This window comes from Ovis aries, chromosome 11 (assembly GCF_016772045.2).
Source record: "Ovis aries strain OAR_USU_Benz2616 breed Rambouillet chromosome 11, ARS-UI_Ramb_v3.0, whole genome shotgun sequence".
Classification (NCBI taxonomy): Eukaryota; Metazoa; Chordata; class Mammalia; order Artiodactyla; family Bovidae; genus Ovis; species Ovis aries.
The window spans coordinates 21,141,859-21,160,010 of NC_056064.1; the positions used below are offsets into that span (position 1 = coordinate 21,141,859).

Consider the following 18,152-nt stretch of genomic DNA (forward strand, 5'->3'; position numbering starts at 1 on the left):
AGCTCTCTAAAATAAGCACTTTCAACTGAAGCCCATACAACATGAGTATGGTTCAAAGGGATCCAAGTTTTAAACCTCTAAATATAACTAGACTTGACAGATTTTTTTTTTTTTTTAGTAGAACTGGTCTGGTTGGCATAAAGTAAATCTGTTCTACTCACTGAAACTCAGGTTTCAGGAACAGCTGTGGTGTCAGCCTTTCCCCCACTGTCTATTTATGGTAATATCTACATCATTTACTCAGGAAAATGAAATTATTGGGGTCAGATGCACAGATTGGCTAATGAAGGGAGACATAATTAAGAGAATAGCTCTTTGGCAATTGGCAAATAAATGGTCAGAAACATTTTGTCACAGGATGCTGAAGCCCATGGAAATAAGAAGATCAGTGCTCACATTTCCCTCTTAGAAGAAAACATACTTCTGCCTGATAGAGGGAACGTTCTATTGAGGAATGTAGCTTGTACTTTAGACGATGCTCCGTTTGTTCTGAAAAGAGTGCTCTACAGGGACATGAAGGGGATCAGGTAAGAATTTCTAAAGACGGTTTCACCTTTCTTTTGAAAAAAATTCCTTTTGTGAAGTAAAGTAGCACTGAAATCCTTCCAAGTTAGCTATCCAAGAGAGAAATGCCTCAGATCACCAAAGTTATTCAAGCAGGAGGTGATAGGTTTCCAGTCTTGGGTGATTTCACCTAATTTTTTCTAGAGCTTGCTCTTGGGCATTGGTTTTCATATAGGGACTTTGCTTCACAGTATCAGTTCAATTGTTTGTACCTGCGCTGTAAATTATGTCTCCAGTTCAGTTCCGTTCAGTTGCTCAGTCATGTCCAACTCTTTGGGACCCCATGGACTGCAGTACACCAGGCCTCTCTGTCCATCACCACCTCCCAGAGTTGACTCAAACTCATGTCCGTTGGGTTGGTGTTGCCATCCAACCATCTCATCCTCTGTTGTCCCCTTCTCCTCCCACCTTCAATCTTTCCCAGCATCAGGGTCTTTTCAAATGAGTCAGTTCTTCGCATCAGGTGGCCAAAGTATTGGAGTTTCAGCCTCAACATCAGTCCTTCCAATGAACATTCAGGACTGATTTCCTTTAGTATAGACTGGTTGGAGCTCCTTGCAGTCCAAGGGACTCTCAAGAGTCTTCTCCAACACCACAGTTCAAAAGCATCAATTCTTCAGCACTCATCTTTCTTTATAGTGCAACTTTCACATCCATACATGACTACTGGAAAACCATAGCCTTGACTAGACGGACCTTTGTTGGCAAAGTAATGTCTCTGCTTTTTAATATGCTGTCTAGGTTGGTCATAACTTTTCTTCCAAGGGAAATAGATGGGGAAACAGTGGAAACAGTGTCAGACTTTATTTTTGGGGGCTCCAAAATCACTGCAGATGGTGATTGCAGCCATGAAATTAAAAGACGCTTACTCCTTGGAAGAAAAGTTATGACCAACCTAGATAGTGTATTCAAAAGCAGAGATATTACTTTGCCGACTAAGGTCGTCTAGTCAAGGCTATGGTTTTTCCTGTGGTCATGTATGGATGTGAGAGTTGGACTGTGAAGAAGGCTGAGCGCCAAATAATTGATGCTTTTGAACTGTGGTGTTTTAGAAGACTCTTGAGAGTCCCTTGGACTGCAAGGAGATCCAACCAGTCCATTCTGAAGGAGATCAACCCTGGGATTTCTTTGGAAGGACTGATGCTAAAGCTGAAACTCCAGTACTTTGGCCACCTCATGCAAAGAGTTGACTCATTGGAAAAGACTCTGATGCTGGGAGGAATTGGGGGCAGGAAGAGAAGGGGATGATAGAGGATGAGATGGCTGGATGGCATCACTGACTCGATGGACGTGAGTCTGAGTGAATTCCGGGAGTTGGTGATGGACAGGGAGGCCTGGTGTACTGCGACTCATGGGGTCACAAAGCGTCGGACACAACTGAGCGACTGAACTGAACTGAAGTGAAGCATCTTTTTATTTCATGGCTGCAGTCACCATCTGAAGTGATTTTGGAGCCCCCCAAAATAAAGTCAAATTATGTCTCCACATCCTGTTTAAATGGGCTTCCCTGGTAGCCCAGTGGTAAAGAATCTGCCTGCCAATGCAGGAGACTCGGGTTCCATTCTTGGGTCAGGAGGATCCCCTGGAGAAGGAAATGGCAACCCACTCCAGCATTCTTGCCTGGGAAATCCCATGGACGGAGGAGCCTAGTAGGCTACCCGCCATGGGTAGTAAAAGAGTAGGATATGACTTAGCGACTAAACAACAACATCTTGTTTATGTATGTTTTCTGTTATGATCTAAGCTGTTTTTTTTTTTTTTTTGCCTGTCATAGTGTAAGAACTCTATGTCAACTTTTATTGACATTATATCTGTTTGTAGCAATCTTTTGCCAATAACACTCATAGCCCCCAATCAAAAGCAGCTGGATTCGTATTACAGCCATTATAACAACATAATCACTCTTAATTTCTAGCCCTTTCCATTGTGTCCCCCTAATCTGACTGTATCTGGCTCGTCTATCCTCATTTTTTTTCTGTACAGTCTTTCTTTTTGTTCAATATACACACTATTAAGCTTATTTTAAAAAATCTTTCTCTCAAGTCAGACTCTCCAAACTGGTAATTTTATCTGAGTCCACTTCTCTGACATATAACACTAATGATTATGGATGGACTGATCTAGTGTCCTGCATGGCTTAGTCTAAAGCCCTCTTCTGTGCCTTTCTCCTTTTCTCATATTCCTGTTCCTCAGCTTTACAGTAGTGGATGAAGGGAAGCCAATACACGTCCCCCAAGTTCAGCACCATGGGAACATCTACTTCTGGAACCATTCCCGCAAGAAGAGCGATCACAATGGTTCATTACTGGCTCTGCCCCTTCAGGACGCATATATGAGGATATTTGGGGTCTTGGCTGTTGACACTCTAAGAGATCCCCAGAAAATTAACATCTTCCTACCCCACGAGATCAGATTCTATCAGGTATGACATAGAAAAGTTCTTCAAGATCAATGGTAGGATAGCCTCTCCTAAACTTTTTGAAAAAGTAAAACCTGAAACCAGAGGAGAGTAAAGCTATGTATATAAACGGTGTCATCATACATACAGTAAAGCTATGTATATAAATGTCATCATACATGTGTCAGTCTTTGGAGAGGTTCCCTATTACACACGGAGGGACTCAGACTCAGTTGCATATCTATGCCTCAGATTGTCTGGGAAGCTTGTGAATGTGTCCCATGGTATTCATTGTAGGAACAGCATTTTCTGCTATAGAACTGAAATCCAACTATTAGACTACTAACTAAAACCCAAAAAGTAGGAATGAACTTATAGAAGAGACATATTTATGTTTTATTTATAGTGGTACCTAGAAATCCTTTGCTTTTTACACGAACGGTGCTAAGTATGATATGCCTTACCATAGTTCTTGATTTTAGTGCTATAATTTTTGAGGATGAAGAATGAAGGAAAAGCCTAAATGTTTCTCAAATATTCATGTTTTCAAATTAGATCTCAAAAAGGGAGTGGCACTTTTTCATGACCTGTAATGCTATGGCTTCTTTGGTAAAATTGTTGATTATCCAGTATTTCTTCTTTAAAATATTATAATAGCTTAAACTTAATAGAAAATAAAGTCCATGATGCTTACTGTTGAACAACAGCAAAAATAAATAAAAATAAAAATCTTTATATCAAGGTTGATATGTGGGTTTTATTCTGGGTTATCAGTGGAGTTTTATTTAAAGACTGTGCCCAGTCTCTCAGTCATGTTCGACTCTTTGCAACCCCATGGAATGTAGCCCACCAGGCTCCTCTGTCCATGGGATTTCCAGGCAAGAATAATACCAGAGTGGGTTGCCATTTCTTCCTCCAGAGGATCTTCCTGACCCAGGGATTGAACCTGTGTCTCCTGCTTTGGCAGGAGGATTTTTTTTTACCACTGAGCCACCCAGGAATCCCCAAATATTAAAATAGGTTTGAGGGGACTTCCCTGGCAGTCCAGTGGTTAAGAATCTGCTTGCCAATGCAGGAGTCATGGGTTTGCTATCCGGTTGGGGAACTAAGATCCCACTTGCTGAGGAACAACTAAGCCTGGGAGCCACAGGCCACACCCAGAGATCCGGCATGACATCAATGAAGATCCGACGAGCAGCAACCAAGACCCGAGGCAGTCAAATAAATGCATAAGTATTAAGATAACTAACTAAATAAGTAAAATAGGTTTTTGAAATTAGGTCACTTGTTTGAAAATGGTGTTTAAGTATCTTATACTATCTGCTAAATGAAAATAAATTAAACAAAAGAAACTAAAAAAAGGAAAGGCACTGTTTAAAAAATATGTATTTATTTATTTTATTATTTATTTGGCTGTGCCAGGTCTTAGTTGCAGCATATAGGATCTTTAGCTGTGGCACCTGGAGAATCCCATGGATGGAGGAGCCTGGTGGGCTACAGTCCATGGGATCGCTAAGAGTCGGACACGACTGAGCAACTTCATCTTCACTTTTCACTTTCCTGCATTGGAGAAGGAAATGGCAACCCACTCCAGTGTTCTTGCCTGGAGGATCCCAGGGACGGGGGAGCCTGGTGGGCTGCCGTCTATGGGGTCACACAGAGTCAGACACGACTGAAGCGACTTAGCAGCAGCAGCAGCAGCAGCAGCAGCAGCAGCAGCAGCAGCAGCATGGGATCTAGTTCCCTGACCAAAGATCAAACCCAGGCCCCATGCATGGGGAATGCAGAGTCTTAGCCCCTGGACCATTAGGGAAGCCCCTGGAAAGCACTTTTAAGATTATAAAATAACTAGACCATTTCTACAAGCATTTAAATTTAATTTTAGGACTTTCCTGGTGGTCCAGTGGTTAAGACTCCACACTTCCATAGCAGGGAGCATGGGTTTAATCCCTGGTTGGGGAACTAAAATCCCACATGCTGCACAGTGCAGCCAAAAAGAAAAAAAAATTTTTTATTTAATTTTATGAACAAAAATTTCAGTGAAGGAAGATTGAAAATCCTGTGGAGGCGTTGGACTGGGATGTAGCAGCAATCAGGAAGTTGCTATCATCTGTTCCCTTGGATGCTCTTGATGTTTATTTACCATTATTTAAATTTTTTCCGTCTCATTTACTGGATGTACAATTGAGGAAGTGGTAGAATCTTTTCCCTTGGACATCTTTTTAATAATAAATTTCATTCTCTTCTGACATAAGAATGATGTGAAGATATTAAGATGCAAAGTGGAAGACTATGGTGAACTATACTCCAAATTATCATTCAGTTCAGTTCAGTTCAGTCACTCATTCGTGTCCAACTCTTTGTGAACCCATGAATCACAGCACGCCAGGCCTCCTTGTCCATCACCAACTCCCAGAGTTTACCCAAACTCATGTCCATCGAGTCAGTGATGCCATCCAGCATCTCATCCTCTGTCGTCCCCTTCTTCTCCTGCCCCTAATCCTTCCCAGCATCAGGGTCTTTTCCAATGAGTCAACTCTTCACATGAGGTGACCAAAGTATTGGAGTTTCAGCTTCAACATCAGTCCTTCCAATGAACACCCAGGACTGATCTCTTTTAGGATGAACTGGTTGGATCTCCTTGCAGTCCAAGGCACTCTCAAGAGTCTTCTCCAACACCACAGTTCAAAAGCATCAATTCTTCGGCACTCAGCTTTCTTCACAGTCCAACTCTCACATCCATACATGACTACTGGAAAAAACAGCCTTGACTGTTGCTAAGTCACTTCAGTCGTGTCCGACTCTGTATGAGCCCATAGACAGCAGCCCACGAGGCTCCCCCGTCCCTGGGATTCTCCAGACAAGAACACTGGAGTAGGTTGCCATTTCCTTCTCCAATGCATGAAAGTGAAAAGTGAAAGCGAAGTAGCTCAGTTGTGTCCGACTCTTCGTGACCCCAAGGACTGTAGCCCACCAGGCTCCTCCGTCCATGGGATTTTCCAGGCAAGAGTACTGGAGTGGGGTGCCATTGCCTTCTCCGACTAGACAGACCTTTGTTGGCAAACAAATGTCTTTGCTTTTTAATATGTTATCTACGTTGGTCATAACTTTCCTTCCAAGGAGTGCATGTCTTTTAATTTCATGGCTGCAATCACCATGGTCTTATTAGAGAACATGTCAAAGTGAATTCTAAATTGACCTCCTAGTCCTTGGAGGTAAAGGCTCTTGAGTTACCCTTTAGATGCCTTGGGTCATAATATAAAATACAGATATTTTTGAAGAATAAACTTCTCCTAGAGTTTTCTTTGATGTGACCATTTTTCAAAGTCTTTATTGAATGTGCTATAACATTGCTTCTATGCTTTGGTTCCTTGGCCAAGAGGCATGTGAAATCTTTGCTTCTTAACCAGGATTGAACCCATACCCTCTGCGTTGGAAGGTGAAGTCTCAACCACTGGACCACCAGGGAAGTCCCATCCTAGGGTTTCTTGACAGCGAGACCACAGATCGGTTCTAAGGGTTTCTGATCCTTTCTCTGTGGAACAGGCTCTCTTTATGTGTCGGAGAAAACTGTGTAATCTAGGATACTGCAGGCCTGGGAACCCAGCATACCTGCACAGCTGATCTGATGACAGCATGTAAAAACATAGACATTAATCTTGCATCAGATTGGGGCAGCTTTTACCCATCTGTCCAAGGCTGGCATTAGTTGTTGGCTTTTAAACATTTTTTTTTTCTTTCTTATGACACTGCTTTCTGATAGTATATACCACTGATTTCACTGGATGATTATCAGGAAACATAATAAGTTAGATGGATTTTCCGGTAGATCTCTGTTTACTCTTTTGGTTTCATTTTTTCATAGTGGAACCTGAAACACTTTTTAGAACACTTTTGAAATGCCTTTTGAGAACCAATGAATAATTTTTAGGAAGTAGATGATTATCAGGCTTCTCTGGTGGCTCAGTGATAAAGAATCTGCCTACCAATACAGGAGTTGTAGGTTTGATCAATGGGTCTGGAAGAGCTCCTGGAGGAGGAAATGGCATCCCACTCCAGTATTCTTGCCTGGAAAATCCCAGGGACAGAGGAGTCTGGTGGGCTACAGCCCATGGGGTTACAGAGTCTAACACAACTGAGTGGCTAAACAACAAGAACAACAGTAACAACAGATGATCATTAATTAACAAGATAATTCAGGGGACTCTCCCGGATGGTCCAGTGGCTAAGAATCTGCCTTCCAAGGCAGGGGATGCAGGTTTGATCCCTGGTCAGGGAATTAAGATCCCACATGCCAGAGGGCAAATAAGCCCACACACCACAATGAAGAGCCCACGTGTGCAACTATTAAGATCCGATGCCACCAAATAAGCAAAGATAAAATTTAAAAAAAGATAATCCAATTGATGCATTACTAATTATTTCACTAGTTTTAAAAGAGAAGGCAATTTAAATTTCTGTCTCTACAGGGTGTTGCCAACGCCTTTAGTGCTGCCTATCACTACGTCCACAGCCGGGAGCACATCCTCCATATTGTGATCACTGGCATCGGCTGGCTCTACAGCATCACACCCAGCATCACTGCCATCTCTACATACTTCGTTGAGCCCAACTCAGAGAAGGTAGCTCCTGCTTCGGTTTGTCCAATGAAAGGCACCAGTAGGAGACTGGCAGGCAGAAGGAGAGTGAGGTTGGGGTATTCATGCTTTTGGCTCTCCCTCTCTAGGTTGCTTTGGGTTAGCTGTGTTCTTCAACAAAAGGCCACTATACCCGAATACAATGAAGGGCCATCCCGGGGGCTCGGTGTGGCAAGAAGAGTTCCCGGCCCCAGGTCTTCGTTCAAGAGACAAGAAGTCAAGTGATCTCTGTGGGTTATGAAAACTGCTAATACATTCTCTTTTTCAACATTTTTGAGCAATAGTCCTGCTCAGAATGTCTGCTTGAAGAGGGCTCCATGCCCTCAATGTATGAAATCTTATGTTAATCTTATGTTAATGGGAAATAAGCGATCATAATCTGTTCTTTTTCTTTATCCTTCCTTGGATCACACACATTTCAAATTTACTGTTAAAAATATTTCCCTGTTAGAGAAAGACAGCACTCAGCTGTCTTTTAAACGTATTCAGTATACAATCTTTGATTCAAGAAGAAAGTGATTTGATACTTAGAGAGTGGGGAGGCCAAAAATAAAAGTTGGAAATTAAAAAAAAAAGACCACTGTACCTTTAGTCACACGGTCCTCTCTGCTTGGCTGTCTTCTCCAGGTTCTGGTAATTGCTTCCTCTCCTTACCTCTTTGGGCTTCCCAGGTGGCTCAGTGGTAAAGAATCTGCCTATCAAGCAGGAGAAGCTGGTTTGATCCCTGGGTCAGGAAGATTCTCTGGAGAAGGAAATAGCAACCCACTCTAGTATTCTTGCCTGGATAATCCCATGGACAGAGGAGCCTGGTGGGCTATAGTCCATGGGGTCGCAGAGTCGGACATGACTGAGCGACTGACTACCATCACCGCCTTCAGGCTAAGAGTGATAGCAGCTCCCCATAAATATAACTTTTTAAAAAATCTAATATTTTACCAAAGTTATTTTTTAAATTTAACAAAATTGCAAGAAAAATTCTAGCATAATTTTTTTAATTGGCTAAATAATTTAATCTTCATATGGAGGAAGAATAAATGCATGAGAATAGCTAAGAAGATGAAGAATGGGGGGAATTTACCACCGTAGTCTGGGGAAGGATGGCTGAGTCTCAAAGGTTGAAGTGATTAAAGTGAGGTTGATACATTGATGACATAAAAATGTAAAACTTTCTTGCACCAAAGTTATAAACACAATTAATTGCCATATATCTGGCAGAGAATAAGTGTTATATAAAAATCAGTGGGATTTTGAAAATCCAAAAGAAAAATAAGCAAAAGACAATTTTATTTTTTAAAAAACCTCGTGCAAATGGTCAACAAACATAGGAAAAATGTTCATTTGTTCTCATAATGAAATACAAATTTAAGTAAAAGATAATTTCTCACCTACTGAATTGAAAAACATTTTTTATTAAACTGTAATTTGAAATGTCTGTTAGATATCTAAGTGGAGATATTGAACAGGCAGTTGGATATATGAACTTAGCATTTGGGGGAAATCCAGGCTGGTAAGTAAATTATATTTAAAACCGTTCGACTGGTTACGCAACGCTGTGAATGTCTCTAATCCCACTGAATAGCACATTTATGAATGGCAAAAATAGTAATATTATGCTGCATATATTTTACCAAAACAACCCAAAACAAAACATAAACCATGAGACTGGTTGGGATGACCAATAGAATGAATCAGTCTAGGGAAAAAAAGTTCTGAGGCCCAAACCTAGAAGCCTGCCAAGTGTTTGGCATCACTGTGGCTCAAAATTATATTGACCTTGACCTATAACTTGAAAAACATTTTATATTGCCTAAGTTTTTTAAATTTTTTTCTATTTATTTGTCCCCAAAGTCTCAATGAGAGCATGAAGTTTAAGCACTCCTCTCTGTAATGAAATTTCTACCTCTTTTCAAGGATTCAGACTATGTTTTACGAAATATGATGGTCACAGGGCAGCAGGGTCTAACAGAAATCCACAAGAATCCCTCTGTCGTCTTTAGGAAGACATGCATCTTCAGGTATGGGACATACCTTACCACCTGTTTTGTTTGACTGCCAGCTTCTGCTTCTTATGAATATAATGGCTCTCATTCTGATTGGACTTTAAAGGAAAATTACTGTAGACCTTTGTCTGCCTGGATCCTTTCCCCCTTAAGTTCTTTTTAAAACAGATTTCAATTTAGTGTTTTATTTTTTATAATTTTCTTATTAACACAGAATTAACAAAAACCCACCATGGTTATGAAAAATACACCCACATCACTAATCAGAGCTCATCCTCTTAATGTTAGCTAGCCTGCGGACATTTGCTTTTCTTTTTTTTTTTTAACTTAAAGAAGACAGGCTGGTGCAAAAATGGGGAGGAGACAGAGAATGTTGCCTTTAATAAGTACCCAGTTCTAGATTACCTTGAATGACTCTCATGTGTGAAATGCAAAGAATGTTATTAAACTACTGCAAAAACAGATCTTAACTAGAATACACCTGCTTAACTAGAATACACTGCTTCTTAGAGGATCAGAATAGTTGAATAGGCAGTAACCTATCTCAGGCTAGTAGGCAATTTGACATTTAAGTACCTATGTTAATTCAATTTCAGTTTGGCCTCATACCAGAATGTTCATTCAGTTTTAAGCTCCTTTCCATATAGTTATTCCTTGTCCTGGTTAAGAGTTTTACAAGAGTCCTTCTAACATCCAGATTTACAACCCTGGATTCCTGTGTATAACTTAGAGCAGGTGCCTTTTGAGGAACTCTGTTGACCAAGGAAGCTTAGCATGATGCCTCACTACTATGGCTATCATGAAGGCATGTCCCAGCTGCAGCAAGGGGTAGGTACAGCCAAACAAGGGCATAACCTTTCTATCATGACAGGATTGGTGTTATGAACTATAAACGTGCTTTTTTGGCCATACCCACAGCATGAAGGATCTTAGTTTCCCAACCAGAGATTGAACCCATGCCCCCATGCCCCTTGCAGTGGAAGCACAGAGTCCTAGCCACTGGACCACTAGGGAATTCCCTGTATGTTTTTTCTGAGGCTGTGCTAAGCACCAGTGTTTTTACAGATGCATAAAAGGAATGACATCTCAATATCATGTAGATGGGGAAAGGGGGAAAGAGATAAAAGGAGGTGTTTATACTTCCCGAGGGAAAGAAGGAGCCGCTACATTTCTGTGAAAACCTCAGGTCCCTCACTGACACAGGTGCTGTCAGTGCCCTACCCAAGTATCTTCTGCCAGGGGCTGCAGGTCCTGTTGCTAATAACTCACCCTGTAATTGTCCCTGGAGGAGCAAGGGGAGCCCCTCTCCAGGAGGGGCCTATGAGCTCTGTAAACGCCTCCCCAACACACACCCAGAGCAGCTTAGAGCTTTGTTGTTAATTGCTAAGTCGTGTCTGACTCTTTGCAACGCTATGGACTCCAGCCTACCCGGCTACTCTGTCCATGGGATTCTGCAGGCAAGAGTATTGGAGTGGGTCGCCATTCCCTTCTCCAGGGGATCTTTCCAATCCAGGGTTGGAAAACTTGTCTGCGTCTCCTGTATTGGCAGTCAGATTCTTTACCATTGAGCCTCCTGGGCAGCCTCTTAATGAGTAATATTTATAGAAGACATGAACTATGTTATGGTCCATGGGGAACTCTGCTTGACTTGTTTCTACATCCATGAGTCTGTATTTTTAGCTACTAATGGTGGGAGACAGCTGGCTATTCTTAGCATTCTGTAGTGACTCACAGATAGTGGAAACTCAACTGTTGAGTCAAGATGTATCTGTTTCTGCTTAGAGCTCTAATGAATGACAAAAGACCTCTCCCCTGCTTCAAGGTGGGGCAGAGTGTGGGTGCAGTTTGCCTTCCAAAGCTCCTTTTAGGATCAGGCTGAGGATAAACTTCACCTGAAATCACAGTTTTAAAAATATTTATTTATTTGGCTGCACCTGGTCTTAGTTGCAGCATGCAAACTCTTAGTCACTGTCATGCAGGATCTAGTTCTGTGACCGGGGATTGAACCAGGCCCCCTGCATTGGGAGTGCAGTCTTAGCCACTGGACCACCAAGGAAGTCCCTTAGCATCTTCTGATTCCCCATCCTGTTTGCCTCAGACCTTCAGAGGTTTCTCCCAAAAGCACTCCCTCCGTGAATAACTCACACAGAGCATCCCTTTCTCAGGCTCCACTTCTAGAAAACCTGACTTAACACATTAATCCTTCTTTGAGCATTCAACCAAGACTTGTTGGACACTACATAAACAAAAAGTGAATACCCTCAGTTAAGGACAAGTCTACAGAAAAGACAGTAAGGCAGAACTGGACTTCCCTGGAGGTCCAGTGGCTAAGACTCAGCACTCTCAATGCAGGGGGCCTAGGTTCTTTCCCTAGTTAGGGAACTAGATCCTGCATGCTGCAACTAAAACCTGGCACAGCCAAATAAATACAATTTTAAAAATAAGGCAAAGTGGATGGACATGGAACAACAGACTTGTTCCAAATAGGAAAAGGGGTATGTCAAGGCCGTATATTGTCACCCTGCTTATTTGACTTATATGCAGAGTACATCATGAGAAACGCTGGGCTGGATGAAGCAGAAGCTGGAATCAAGATTGCCAGGAGAAATATAAATAACCTCAGATGTGCAGATGATACCACCCTTATGGCAGAAAGTGAAAAGAACTAAAGAACCTCTTGATGAAAGTGAAAGAGGAAAGTGAAAAAGTTGGCTTAAAGCTCAACATTCAGAAAACGAAGATCATGGCATCTGGTCCCATCACTTCATGGCAAATAGATGGGGAAACAATGGAAACAGTGGCAGACTATTTTGGGGGGCTCCAAAATCACTGCAGATGGTGACTGCAGCCATGAAATTAAAAGATGCTTCCTCCTTGGAAGAAAAGCTATGACCAACCTAGACAGTATATTAAAAAGCAGAGACATTACTTTGCCAACAAAGTTCTGTCTAGTCAAGGCTATGGTTTTCCAGTAGTCATGTATGGATGTGAGAGTTGGACTATAAAGAAAGCTGAACACTGAAGAATTGATGCTTTTGAATGGTGGTCTTGGAGAAGACTCTTGAGAGTCCCTTGGACTGCAAGGAGATCCCATCAGTCCATCCTAAATGAAATCAGTCCTTAGTGTTCACTGGAAAGTCTGATGTTGAAACTGAAACTCCAATACTTTGGCCACTTGCTGTGAAGAGCTGACTCATTTGAAAAGACCCTGATGCTGGGAAAGATTGAAGTCAGGAAGAGAAGGGGATGACAGAGGATAAGATGGTTGGATGGCATCACCAATTCAATGGACATGAGTTTGAGTCAACTCTGGGAATTGGTGATGGACAGGGAAGCCTTTGGGTCCATGGTGTCGCAAAGAGTCGGACACGACTGAGCAACTGAACTGAACTGAGCTGGATGGAGTCTGACTCTGGTGCAGCTACTTTAGATCACAGGGGTCAGGGAGGGTTTCTCTGTGGGGAGCTGAGGGAGCTGAGTCCTGAGAATTTAAGGGGTGAAATGTGTCAGGCAGATGAAATAGCAACAAGGGCTGTTGTGGCTTGAGTATAGTAGACACAAGAGGTGTTCTAGTGTGTTTGGGTGGAATGTTGTGAACAGGCTTTTATTTTATACCCTCCTTATGTTTATTTGGTTTTGGTTTCAGAGATTTCCTCTTTAAGTGCACAGACAGTTCAGAAGTTGTTTTGGCCTCTATCTGTGGAGAAAACCACATCGTAGTTCCACTTCGTGAGAGAACAGGAGAAGCTTTGGGAGTTCTCGATGTTAACATTGGCAAGAGTAAGATGTTGTTGTATCGAGAGTTTAAAGATCTACAGAAAATGCTGAAGGTGATCCAGCTTGCCTGCAGTGAAATACTGGGTGAATTATCTGGAGAAATAAAGAAAAACTGTATCCTAGGTATTGTGAATGCGGCACCTGTCTGAATTCATAGATTTAATAAGTTTAGGGGAAATCAGATGATACAATGAAGGATGCATTTTCTAAAATGAATTGTTGCAAAATACAGATCTTTCCACATGGAAGGATTTCCTTGATGCAGTTTTGGACTGATTAGTCTGGCCTATACGTTAGAGCAAAGGGTAAGGAATCACATTTTCTTGCCTAGCGTCATGGTTTTTGAGCTGAAGGACTCATAATGGCAATATAGAAATAGCATTTACTAAATGCCACATCATGCGTCAAGCACTTTAAATATGGTATTTCCATTAGTCCTTACCATGGCTCTAGGAGGTGGATGGTGATTATTTCATTTTACAGACAAGGGAAATAGAGTTCAGAGAAACACACCCACTTGTACCAAATCACACAGTTAACAAGTGGTAAAGGCTGGATTTGCACCCCAGCTTGGGTGCTCTTTCCACCACAATGTGCTTGCGTGCTCAGTTGTGTCCGACTCTTTTGTGATCCCAACCTGCTCTGTCCATGGGATTATGCTGGCAAGAATGCTGAAGTGGGTTGGCATTTCCTCCTCCAGGAGATCTTCCTGACCCAGGGATCAAACCTGTGGCTCTTGAAGGGCAAGTAGATTCTTTAGCACTGGGCCACTTGGGAAGCCCTCACAGCATTAACTCACAGGAACATCTCATTTTACAGAGAGAGGAGCTAAGGCCTGTCAAAGTAAAGGTCCAAGAGCAAGCTATTGCAGAGCCAAGAACAGACCCCAGTCCTTGCAATTCCACCTCCACCAGGCTACTCTTACCACAAAATCAGTGTAGGCAGAAGGGAGGGAAGAGGAAAGCATGGAAACCTTTCACTACCAAGATTGGAATAAATAGGATTAGTAGAGTAACACTGTTGGATAAAGCTGAAACACTTCTAGCCATTACAGTGTGGGATAAAAGGGAAAAATAAAGGAAAATTCATATCTTTTGAGCATCCACTATGTGTAAGACCTGGGACTAAGCACTTTTCCATATACCATCTCCTGTTAATTTCCACAGCTCAACAGGAAATTAGGGATCAACTCTTCTCATAGAAAATGAAAAGAGGGCTCAGAGAGACAACTGAACTAATAAGGGTGAAAGTGGGTTTCAAACCAAGGTCCAGCTCCAAATAAAGGTTTCACCTTTTCTCAAAGCCTCTGCCTGTGAACCCCACGGGCGTGATTCCATTTTTGCCTTTTGATTTCTTGACTAGAGAAACTAAGATAGTTTAACGCTGTAGGATATAGTCTTTTTTCCCTAAAAAGAAAACAAAGGTTTGCTATATTATGTTCAGAATCCCGTGAAAAAGTAATACATGTTCTGAGCAGCCGTGTGGGATGTCTTTCTGTTATTCTAGAGATTGAAAGTGTGGGAGAAGTCCAACGGGCCGGCGTTCTCTTCTTCAGAGTCATGCTACAGGAGCTACAGGAGTGCCTCGGGCTACTTACATCCTCGGACTTTGTGTCACTGTTGCTGTATGATTATGACTCCCTGGCAGTGGGCAAAGCAGACAGCCAGTCCCCGGATGTGAAAGCCAACATAAAATTAGTACAAGACATCCTGAAAGGGATTATCGTGTTCTTTCATCCAGAGTTGAAATCAAGTGACTTAGAAAGTTGGGATCACTGTAAACTGGTAAGTTTCATTAAAAAAAAAAAAAACTCTTTATTGAAGAATAACCTACACGAGTTTAGATATACAAATCTTAATTGCACAATTCCTTGATACACAAAGGCAAGAATTTTTACACAATGAGGCACCTAGAACAAGAAACAGAACATGCGTGGCATCCCCAAAGCCTTCCTTTTTACCCTCCCCCATCACCAGCCTCATACACATACACATACACACTCTCTCACACCCCGAGGGTAACCAGAATCCTGATGTCTAACACCATAGGTTGATTTTGCCTGTTTCAAAATGTGCATAAACGGAATTGTGTAAACTTAGGAATCAGGCACTCTCCTTCCACTTGATGATTCCATGATTTTTGTTCTTTGTTTACAGTACGTAAACCAACAGTTAGTCGAAAATATTTGTGACTTTGATCCAACTGCTATGGAACTGAAAGTTAATTTAAAGCTCATTGTTGAATACTTTGAAGGTAAATTTCCACTTAATTATAGTCTAAATCTATACCAACAGCAACAAAATACAGTTGCAATCCAGAGATGTTTATTAGAATAGAACAGAATAGAATTTTAATAGAATAAAGTGGCTCAGGGTGCAGTGCATGTGGGCTCAGTCATGTCAGGTTATTTGGAGCCCCATGGCCTGTAGCCCACCAGGTTCCTCTGTCCATGGAATTTTCCAGGCAAGAATACTGGAGTGGATTGCCATTTCCTACTCCAGGGGATCTTTCCAACTCAGGGCTCGAACCCACATCTCCTGCATTGGCATGCAGATTCTTTACCACTGAGCCACCTGGAAGCCCCAAAGCCCCCAAAATTCAATTTTTAGAGGAAAATAGTTCTGATTATAGTCTTCTAAAAGGAAGGGCATTGTCTATAATCGATGGCAATCCCCATAGTGACTGTCTGTGCCACGCACATGAGAATTCAGAAGCACTCTATCTCCCACTTACTGACTCCATATTCAAAATTCTTTTAAAAACGAAAACAAAAGCAAATGGGGGCTGCAGTAAGGCTAGAAGCTGAGTTTGTTAAGCGAAAAGGCAACTATGATCTTTAGTTTCCATGAAGAACCAAATAAAACAATAGAGCATGAGTCTTTACAGACTAGTAATGTAGACTTTTTGGAAGGAGGAGCATCAGCAGGTGGTTAAGACTCTGCTCTCCCAATGCAGGGGGCATGGGTTCCATCACTGGTCAGGGAACGAAGATCTCACATGCTGTAAATATACATGCACAAGCACACATTCCTCCGTGTGGGTGTGTTATCCCACCAGAGACCTGAGGCTGTTTACGTGAATGGAACAGTAAACGATGAACTTATTCTTTCTTAAAAAAAAAAAAAAAAAAGATTTAAAACTGATCATTGATTGGGGAAATGGCTCTGTAAAAATCCCTCACTAAGCCTTGTCTCCCTCTCCCCCATTCTCTTTGGACCCTCCAGACAAAGGGTTTCTGGACTTCTGGAACACATATAGTAGACAGAGAGGCTCGGAACCAGATTCCTAGGACAAGAGATAGGAAAAGGCCACCCAGAGGAAGACAGCCCACACTCCTCAGGTGGTCTGTGGCAGCGGCAGCATGTAGCACAGTGGAAGCAGGAAGCAGTGGGTGGATGAGAGAGAGAGATGTTCCGGCTTAGGAAGGAGAGGTACTCCCAGAAGTTTGGGAATGCTACACACGGGGTTCACATATGGACCAAGAGTGGTGAGTGAAGACTAGAATTCCTATCTGGAATGGCTTCTATGTAGCCTCATGGCTGGTGGCTGATTCACAGGCACCTCTGCATTCCCAGGTGTTACAGTTCTCGCTGCTTTTAAGGGGTCGTTTAAGGAAAACAGGGGGCTTCCTTGATGGCTCAGACGGTAAAGAATCTGCCTGCAATTCAGGGCACCTGGGTTCGATCCCTGGATCAGGATGTTCCCCAGGAGAAGGGAGTGGCAGCCCACTCCAGTATTCTTGCCTTAAGAATTCCATGGACAGAGGAGCCGTGTGTAGTCCCTGGGGTTGCAAAGAGCTGGGCATGACTGAGCAGCTAACACTTTCACAGATGGGAACTCTGGCTAACTTCTTGAGGAAATGGCCCCATTGTCAGTAGAAATTTGGAAATTTCCAGGCTTGCTGTTGAAGTCTGAAGCCTTTTTGATTCTGCGCATGTGACTTGTTTTGTTTCTCTCCAGAAGCTACAGAATCACTGCTTTATCCCCACGACTGTGAAACTTCAAAATGATATATCTTTTTTAAATTATTATATTTATTTTAATTGGAGGATAATTTCTTTACAGTATTGTGGTGGCTTTTGCCGTGCACCGACATGAATCAGCCATGGGTGCGCGTGTGTCTCCCCATCCTGAACCCTCCTCCCACCTTCCTCTCCATCCCATCCCTCTGGGTTGTTCCAGAGCACTGGCTTTGAATGCCCTGCTTCATGCATCGAGCTTGCACTGGTCATCTACTTTACATATGGTAATACACACGTTTCAGTGCTCCTCTCAAGTCATCCCACCCTCACTTTCTCCTACATAGTCCAAAAGCCTGTTCTTTACATCTGTGTTTCTTTTACTGCCTGGCATACAGGATCGTCGTTACTGTCTTTCCAAATTCCATATATATACGTTAATACACTGTATTGGTGTTTCTCTTTCTGACTTATTCACTCTGTGTAATAGGCTCCAGTTTCATCCACCTCATTAGGACTGACTCAAATGAGTTATTATAGCTCAGTAATATTCCATTGTGTATACATACCGCACTTTCTTATCCATGCAGGTCTATTTTCGTCCATTGATCTGAACACTCTCTGGGCCTTTTCAATTGTGAAACGCAGGTCCTTACATCCTAATGATTTCCTCCCTGACATTAAGGTTGCTGCACATGGCTGTGCAGTTTGTGTATGCACAAATGTACCCTGCTGAGGGGGTGGGGAGCTGAGATCTAACTAGGGTTCCGTTCATGAAACTGTGTGCTTCAGCTTACAGTTATGTCTGCTTGGAAGA

General features: G+C 42.3%; 1 protein-coding gene across 1 annotated transcript in view; it reads left to right on the forward strand.

Annotated features, from left to right (window-relative positions):
• The window catches only part of EFCAB5 (EF-hand calcium binding domain 5), a 105,377-nt gene that overhangs the window by 81,662 nt on the left and 5,563 nt on the right, over window positions 1-18,152 (forward strand). The window contains exons 16-21 of the mRNA XM_042255465.2: window positions 358-527; window positions 2,758-2,986; window positions 7,432-7,584; window positions 9,511-9,614; window positions 13,246-13,499; window positions 14,883-15,160. Of these exons, the coding sequence (XP_042111399.2) occupies window positions 358-527; window positions 2,758-2,986; window positions 7,432-7,584; window positions 9,511-9,614; window positions 13,246-13,499; window positions 14,883-15,160 (1,188 nt within the window). The remainder of the gene's footprint in view (window positions 1-357; window positions 528-2,757; window positions 2,987-7,431; window positions 7,585-9,510; window positions 9,615-13,245; window positions 13,500-14,882; window positions 15,161-18,152) is intronic.